General features: G+C 40.1%; 3 protein-coding genes across 6 annotated transcripts; all 3 read right to left on the bottom strand.

Annotated features, from left to right (window-relative positions):
- Window positions 1–509: 509 nt before the first annotated feature.
- Window positions 510–1,929, bottom strand: LOC306970502 (complement receptor type 2). Of its 3 annotated transcripts, none has more exons than XM_079566487.1 (5): window positions 1,776–1,929; window positions 1,533–1,694; window positions 1,275–1,442; window positions 993–1,193; window positions 510–911 (listed from the first exon to the last, which is right to left on the bottom strand). In XM_079566487.1, the coding sequence occupies exons 1-5, from the start codon at window positions 1,873–1,875 to the stop codon at window positions 898–900; spliced, it is 645 nt and encodes a 214-aa protein (XP_079422613.1). In that variant the 5' UTR covers window positions 1,876–1,929; the 3' UTR covers window positions 510–897. The 3 variants fall into 3 exon arrangements, with proteins under 3 accessions (XP_079422613.1, XP_079422614.1, XP_079422615.1); XM_079566488.1 differs by having other exon boundaries at window positions 510–908; XM_079566489.1 differs by having other exon boundaries at window positions 1,782–1,929.
- Window positions 1,930–2,500: 571 nt separating this feature from the next.
- On the bottom strand, window positions 2,501–5,038 carry hinfp (histone H4 transcription factor). 2 transcript variants are annotated; one of them, XM_079567021.1, is made up of 9 exons: window positions 4,696–5,038; window positions 4,387–4,610; window positions 4,190–4,298; window positions 3,944–4,096; window positions 3,789–3,869; window positions 3,574–3,694; window positions 3,365–3,503; window positions 3,169–3,293; window positions 2,501–3,097 (listed from the first exon to the last, which is right to left on the bottom strand). In XM_079567021.1, the coding sequence occupies exons 1-9, from the start codon at window positions 4,853–4,855 to the stop codon at window positions 2,773–2,775; spliced, it is 1,437 nt and encodes a 478-aa protein (XP_079423147.1). In that variant the 5' UTR covers window positions 4,856–5,038; the 3' UTR covers window positions 2,501–2,772. The 2 variants fall into 2 exon arrangements, with proteins under 2 accessions (XP_079423147.1, XP_079423146.1); XM_079567020.1 differs by having other exon boundaries at window positions 2,502–3,097; window positions 4,190–4,301; window positions 4,696–5,037.
- A 262-nt stretch (window positions 5,039–5,300) lies between these two features.
- On the bottom strand, window positions 5,301–7,918 carry dpagt1 (dolichyl-phosphate (UDP-N-acetylglucosamine) N-acetylglucosaminephosphotransferase 1 (GlcNAc-1-P transferase)). Its single transcript, XM_079566882.1, has 9 exons — window positions 7,532–7,918; window positions 7,332–7,452; window positions 7,056–7,269; window positions 6,802–6,948; window positions 6,641–6,725; window positions 6,384–6,572; window positions 6,206–6,293; window positions 5,935–6,090; window positions 5,301–5,862 (listed from the first exon to the last, which is right to left on the bottom strand). Exons 1-9 carry the CDS (start codon window positions 7,696–7,698, stop codon window positions 5,797–5,799), a joined length of 1,233 nt encoding a protein of 410 aa, XP_079423008.1. The 5' UTR covers window positions 7,699–7,918; the 3' UTR covers window positions 5,301–5,796.
- Between the last annotated feature and the right edge of the window lie 292 nt (window positions 7,919–8,210).

Raw genomic sequence — 8,210 nt, 5'->3', positions numbered from 1 at the left:
CTCTGATTCTGATGCTGTGCTTCATGTGCTCATATAATAAACAACATAGCAACACCTAGTGGTTGTTTGAAGTTATTTCAATGATTAGTTTAAGGGCAACTCAAAGCAGCTTTTTTGTGTGTGAAAAATATGTTTAGCCTCATAATAACAATGGTTTACACATAACGGGTTGTGGCAAGTACTTCTGAAGTTACAGCTGTCCTGGGGTTGTGCGCAGGAAGTAGGAAGGGGTAGCAGGCGGCTAATCTACATCATTGACCCCTCTCACCTCAACTCACACACTACACAGGTAATGTGGGTGAAGTGCCTTGCCCAACGACATGAACAGGGCAGGACACAATTTGAACCACCAACCTTTTTGGTTATAACTTCATCCCCTGAGCTACTGTTTTATTTATGTGACCAAAATAAGGTGGCAAGCATATTACATAATGCAATACTTCTTCAAATAAAATGAGAATAAGAATAAGAATTAAATCAAAAGTATGTACAAAACAGTTTATTGGGGATTACCTTCACAGCTGCTGTGAGGGCTACTCTTCACTTGGTTGACTTTGAGGGTCCGGGATCAAAGGCATGGTTTCTAATAAGATTAACGTTTCAGTTGCTTCCAGGACAGATGGACTCACCGGAAAACTAGCGGAGTGGAGAAATACTAAGCTATTCTAATGACACTTAACACATTTCCCTCTAAATATTACAGTATTTAGTTTTAGCGACTTTCTTGTCCGAAGGCTGAAATCAACAAATTGAGCACTACAATGGAGTACGACACTTAGCTAATGGTGTTTGGCCAATAATGTAACATACAAGTATCATAAATTATGAAAAAAACCCCACACAAAACACAAAAACCTTTGCTGCATTTCAGAGGCGCATCTTCATATGAACCATGTTTTATCCGGCTGCTGCTGCAAAACAAAGTAACATTAATACAACCTTTTTATATGTATTTCTAAGCATTGTTTGTGTGTGCGTCACTGTTCACTCACCACATGACAGAGAGCAGTCACAAATACAAGGAACACACTGGGCAAAGAAACGCTTCCAGCCAGTCTCTTTCTTGATACAATTGTCTATTCGGCTGCACCCCTGTTTGGGCGGGCCATAGTAGCTCTTATAGGCACAGGTGGAGGAGCATGTCCCATTAAGTTCGGCTTCACTGATTTCAACACGGCCTTTTTTACACATCCCTGCACAATGTGGGACAGATTTACAGTACAATGGAGATCCTGAAAAATTAAAAGCTAATCTTTAAATGATCATGAACTCACTTAGGCAGGAGGGTTTTGGGGTCCACAGACCGTTAGGGAGACACGTCCTGGTCGAATTTCCAAGCAGCATGAAGCCAGGACGACATGTGTACCTCACCACAGAGCCCACCCACCAGTCATTCCCGTACACTGCTCCATTATAGTCCACAGCTGGCCTCCCACAATTCACTAAAATGGCAGAGATGAGACAGATTGTACATAACTTTACCAGATCATGGCAATTGTCTGCATTCGATTTTGATTCTGAGACAGCATTACCTCTGCATAGCGACTTGTAACCAAGCCAGCAGCAGCTCGAGTCCCCACATTGGTCTCTTCTCACCTCCTGGTGCCTGGCTCTACATCCTCCCACACAGAGCGGAGCAATGCCAGACCAATATGTGTAATCTAGCTCCGTTTGTGGTATCCACTCCGTCTCACCTGCAACAAAAAAAAAACATTCCTGTTCATTGTATCTGATGAGGTGTTTGTTTTGAATGCAACTTTAATAAAAGATCTTACCACTACCTTCCTCGTTTCCTTTCCATACAGTCCACTGAGCACTCAACAATGACCCGCTCAGAAGCAGCAAGAGCAGTTGATAAAATGTTAGGTTTCCCATCACCTGAAGTAATATTTTTCTGTGAAGGTCTAACTCACATTGTTGTAGTCGGTATCTCAGAGCCTTGAGTTCAAAGCAGGAAGCAGAGTGCTGTAAGTAACACTTACACTAAGCTGTAAGCAGTTTAATCTTCTGCTAAAAGACCAATGCATGTCTGATAATGCTGCAAGGATGAGCTGTAAAAAGACCGTTGCAAATGTCTCTGGAAGAGCAAAGGAACCACTAGTTAGAAAACACTGACCACATGAATTTGACCCTTTAACTTGAGAGTTGGGGGTGGACTTAAGTCACTTGTTATTGAAAGACAGTGACACTAACGGGATTATTACTACGCTGTGTGTTCCCAAGCTGACACTTAAACGCCTCTCAGCATGTGACCTCACACGTGTATCACCATTTGCCAATTTCAGGGATTTAACATCTGCTTGTCTCATCTCCTTTTTCACTTGTCATTAAAACAAGTTACCAGTGTAGTAGTGCCTTTCAACCAGCAGAGGGGGCGGTTTTACCAGGGCAAGTTGAAAAAGATACATAATCCTATCAAAGAATACAAACAAATAGTTATTAAATATGTATTTAATCAGAAATTGGTGGCAACAAAAACACAGTCTTCAAGGAAATAAGCAGGAGCCCGATTTGCCATTATATATCTGATCTGTTAAATAAACAATATTTGAGTCACATTTTATTTAAATGGAAAAATATGTTACAGGACAGTGGTCTTGACTTTGTGGTTCATTTTGAAGTGGTCTGACACCTAATGTAGGTTAAAGTGACCACATCTGATCAAAAGCACATTTTGTCCTAGAGACATGAATATCATTAAATGCAATTATCAGTAAGATTGTGAGGCTCATAGAAAGTGCGTCTTTCGGCACTTGTATGTCGTTGTGGCAGTTAAAATTGAATTCCTGGGTCCTGAGAGGATTCTGGCAGCTGCAGCATGACAGTGGTGTGCTCTGCAGATGATAAGTCTCCTGACAGAACATACAGCATGCTCTGCCCAGGTCCGCTCTGCTCCTCTGGGCCCTGCTCCTCCAACAGTACCCCTCTTAGCTGCACCTCTGTGGGGACGTCCTGCTCAAGACTCTGGCCCTCCTCTTGACCACTGCCATCCTCCTGCTGTCGGTGTTGTTTCTCTCTCATCAGCTGCTCGGTCAACTCCACACTTTCATAACGTATCAGCTGCAGCCGCATAAAGCCATCTTCATGCTCTTTATATCTGAAAGATGTAAGCTAACAATTAGTTTTGTGAATATGACGTTCACAATCTTTGTTGAAAGAAACAAATACCTGAAGCGTGGGTGTCCGGACGGCCATTTAAACTGATGCTTTTTATGCAGATGAACTGTTAAGTTGTTTCCTCTGGTAAAGCACTGCTCACACACATGGCATTTGTAGCGAGCTACAAAGTCCCCCTTTTTTAGAACAACATCGTCAAAAATAACTTACTTTAAACTTGAATTATACAAACAAATGTAAAGTGCACCTGATGCTCTCTTTTGTCGTGTATTTTTATAGTGGAGAGTGAACGAGAAGTGAAGTCACAGCCCGGAACATCACAGTGAAATGCTGGTTCACTGCTGTGGCTGTCTAAGTGCTTACGAAGGTCTACCTGATTCTTACAGCTGCACATAATATCAAAAATTAAGCAACATTTTATAAACCATTTGCATAACAATAAACGTGTTACTCTACCTGTATTCGCAGTATTCGCAGCTGTATGGCTTCTCCGTGCTGTGACGATACTTCACATGGGTACGCAAGGATGAGGGAGTTGGACACGTCATGTCACACAGTGGGCATTTGTAGTGGCTCACTAGAGAGAAAATGCAAATACAGCCACACAAACTATTTAGCTACAAAGCTTATGAGACACATTTTTATATTAATTATTATAAAATATGACATACCATGGTTCCTCATATGATCTCTAAGGAGTCGTTCAGTTGCAAAGCGTTTGGAGCAGTGGGAGCACTGAAACTTGCCGTGACCTGCACAAAAGTTACATGATTTCAGCAACATAACATACTAAAGACTAAAACCGATTCCTAACTTCTAACTTCACCTTCCAGGGCACTCTGCCTGATGATATGGTCAAATAACTTGGTGTTGCTGGCGTACATGCCACCGCAGCCTGGACAAGCCGTTACCTTCTCTTGAGTGTGGCTTCGCATATGTTCCTTCAGTTTAGGACGACCTTTTGCAGTAGCTTCACAATCTAAGAAAGAATAATGCAATAGAATAGATTCACATTCACAAAGAAGGAACCATATAATTTGCAACTACTAATAACTAATAACAGCCTACTTACCTTTCCATCCACAGCGTACTGGGAACTCACAGTCTCCTGTCGGTATGTCGACACACAAACTATGCATCTCAACGTGACGATAAAACCATTCAGGATTTTCAAATGGTTGCTGCTGAAAATGAAATAAAAAGGGAAATATTGTTGTTAATCTTATGCCATTTCAGCTGTTCGGATACTAAACTACAACTCAAACACACCTCACAATCTTCCCAAAGACAAGCAAAATTGTCAGGAATATCAGGGATAATGTTTCGTCCAACTCCAATGGTGCATTTGTTAAGCCCTGGCTGATCATTAAGTACCTGCTGGCCCAGCTGTTTTAGTTTAGTGTGAAAACAGTGGAAAAATACATGTCTCCTTAACTCTTCTGTCCCTTCAGAGGAGCAGAAGCCACACTCTCTCCAGAGGCAATTGTGAATCCCTGCCAACAGAAGGAGTACACGAGCTCATCTGTTTAAAACAATATATGAAATAAATAAATGATAAGCATAAATAAATGATCTCACCCTCCCCTTCTTCCGCATCCTCTTCTGTGATGCTCAAAGTGTTCAGATGACTCTCGGCGTGTTTACAAAAACCCTCAGTTTCGTGGTAGACTTCCTCACACGAACCCCACTCACACTCCAAATTTAAGGTTGTTTTGCGTTTCCTTTTTTTCGGGGGCATTTTTACAATAAATAGTGAGTTATGGCAATATCTAACAAGAGGTATTTGAGCTCAGATTTTATAAGCATAACTACGGAAATGGCTTGTGTTGCTCTATGAAATCATTAAAATAAATCACTACCAAGACATCCCAATCAAAAAGTTGACATAAAAAACAATTCAAGACATCCTAAAACCCAAAACCAAACCATCAACCATCAACACAAGATACTGTGCGTCAAGAAATAGTCCCCTCCGGAAACAACGACTTACGTAAATAGTTCCGGCTCTGAGCGTGGTTTAGTTAACAGGAAGCGTGTTTAATTTGATGTGTTTGTGGAGATAATTCTGACACAAAAACCTGACACAAAGCACAGTTTAATTATTTTATTATAATAAACAGTATAATAATTAATAGCATAAGATTGCTTAATAGCTTGTCCATCAAACTGCAAGTATTTGTAAACATATGTTCCCGGAGCAAATCAGTGCCATTAATTTTACATTCACATTCACTGTTGTTGGGGTGGAGACCATTTATCAGTGAGGCATGAGCTCATGAGCCTCAGTATCTTCTGCATCTTTCTGAATAACCCTAAAATGATGTACTTTATCTTTAGAATTGGGCTGCAGTTAGATTTTAATTACCACAACCGCTACCTCCATACAGTGTGGATGAATCAGTAACAGCGCACTGGTGCTCAAATAGAAAAATATGGTTTGAATAATAAAGCTAACGCCTCTACAGAATAGAGAAGGACGGAATATCCTTTCAGGTCATTCACCTTTTTAAGCAAAACCTCTTTAGAGTACTGGCTACATTATCAACACCTTCAAATGAGTCCAAGGCAGAAATGTAACAATGAGGCATTGGCTTCTGTGTGAATACAAACATGCTTATCACTGAAAGTCCCATCAAAATGCTCTTCAGTCAGAAAATTATTTTCCTTCGGTAAATTCATCTATACATCATAAAAGAGACGAACCAAATGATAACGGATCCCAAATGCCACTGCACTTCCCATGACCTGCGTGTGACAAAAACAATTAACAAAAGAACAGATGCCAAACAGTAATTTCTACAAAAAATGTGAATGTACCTGAATAATGAGCATGACGACTGTGAGATTTCTCTCATGTGTTGGACCAAGAATTTTTAGCGCTAGATTTATTAAAGTCATGTTGTTGCATTCAATATAATCATCCCCGTCTTTATTCTCTCTTCTTACCTCAAGCACTCTCAGTAACTCTGCAACCTGCGGAAATAAAGACGCAATCAAGAATCATCGTCAGCATATGTTGATGAATAATTCAAATGCTCTCAAAAGTGGTGAAAAGTTGTTTGTGATTGCCAGTATGTTGAGAACTTACCTTTATGATTAGATGGCCTAATTTGGAGAGGTCTTTACTTTTGAATTTTGAATAACTCATACCCACTTTCCCTGTGTCTGGATTTAATCTTTAGTGAACATTGTTTAAAAAATAAAAATACGGTTAGAATGAACATCATGAAGTTGTATACAATGTTGCCTCTTTAGTCGGAGGTTACCTGGGGAGCCTATGTCTCGGACAAGGGATGACATGAAAAAGTTGTGGAAGTGAGTATATAAAGTTAACCACTTGGGGAATAAAAAACAGCAGCATTGTTTTGCTAAAGTGACCAAGAATTCCGACCACAGCAAAGGTCATTCCAGCAAAATAACAAAACGTATCTCCAACAAATACAGACGAGGGATACCTGTGAAAGGACAGTAAATATGAATCGCAGAGTCGGTGTAGTAGACAGTTTCGGCAAGATTTACTCACCAGTTGTGATAAAACAGTCCTAAAGTTGTGAAGAAGAATGGCATCATAAAGTACAAGGAGAAAACATGGTCATCACCATAATCCCCTGAAACATATATAGAATGGTTAGATGATTATAAATATTGATGTTATATTGATACAAAACATGAAAAACAACAAACCACTGAGTTCCAAGAAGTTAAATATGATGATAGAGCCAGAGATGAACAGAGCTTGACCTGACTCTATACCATTGATTCCGGCTAAAATATTGATTGCATTTGTGCAGAAGACTGCCAGCATTCCCATGTAGACATAGTAGAGAATCCCTACAAAACAACACATTACAAGGACATTAAAGGTAAGCGCATAGTTATATAGAAAACGTACACAGTGAAATGAAATGTTGTAGATGATAGCTAAATCAAATACAAACCCAGGTCTAAATGCAATCCAAGTAGAGCTCTGAATGGTTTGGGTACAACAATAACGGTATTGCCAAAGTTGGTAAAATAGACCATGAGCAGAGGCAAAGACGCCATGGTGGGAAGCAAAAGTTTGTGTCTCCATCGGAGGTTCAACACATCATCAGCAAAACCAAGGAATATCATGCAGCAGATTGCCAGAAGGGCACCAATCAGCTGGACAAACTGAAGATACATAGTTAGTCAGGGCACTTATTCCTAAATGCCTAAAATAATTTATCATGTACCTCATCGTGGGGGAAGCCCATACACTGCTCTCCAACAAAGCAGCTAAGGAAAGGCACTGGTATGAAGCAGAAGAGGATTATGAGGAAGACAGTCCCACTGATGACCCCCTGGGACTCAGGCCTGTCAAAAAATTTGACAATTTCTTAAAAAACAAAACAACAACACGCATATAATTATGATGAAATTAGAAACATCTTACACTTCCTTTTTGGACGTTTTGTTGAGGTCTATCCCGTACAACCTGGCTGCAATAAAATGTTCTCTAAACGCAGGAATTAGTTTGATGGTGGCTAAACAGCCCAACATCGACAAAAAACAGTTAATTACCAGTGGCAAAAATGGTACAGGAGACATGTTTGCGAACATTACAGCTCAAATCTCTCTTCGGACTATGACTATGACGATCGATCAACGCGATTATGCTCTGAAAATTACATGTCACGGCTCAGATTTAGAACTCAAAAGACTCCTTGGATTCCGTATAACAGAGGAGTAGATCCAGAAAACTGAACAGCAGTCCAAAATATCTTTCATTGTGTTTTGTTGACACCTCGATCCTTCATTTGACGCGCTTAACTCCACGTCTGACAAGTCTGAGTTTCGGACCGTAGAAGAAGAGTTACTTCCTCTTAACTGCTTCGGCTCCTGATAACTTTTTTTTCTTCTTTTATCTGCTCCTGATAGCTTCACGGACTAGACTAGTTGTTATGATCATTATATACGTATTTCTTTTTTGTGCCATGCAATTGTACTGATATGGCATTTAATTTAAAGCGAGAGGGTTTAATATATGCATACGCGATTCGTTTGATTCTAAGAGGGAAACTATATTTTTATGTTTTTGCTATTACCACCAACCTCCCAAAAACATGATCCAT

The sequence above is a fragment of the Gobius niger genome (genome assembly GCF_951799975.1).
Source record: "Gobius niger genome assembly, chromosome: 11".
Taxonomy (NCBI): Eukaryota; Metazoa; Chordata; class Actinopteri; order Gobiiformes; family Gobiidae; genus Gobius; species Gobius niger.
This window is presented reverse-complemented; position numbering and strand designations above follow the sequence as displayed.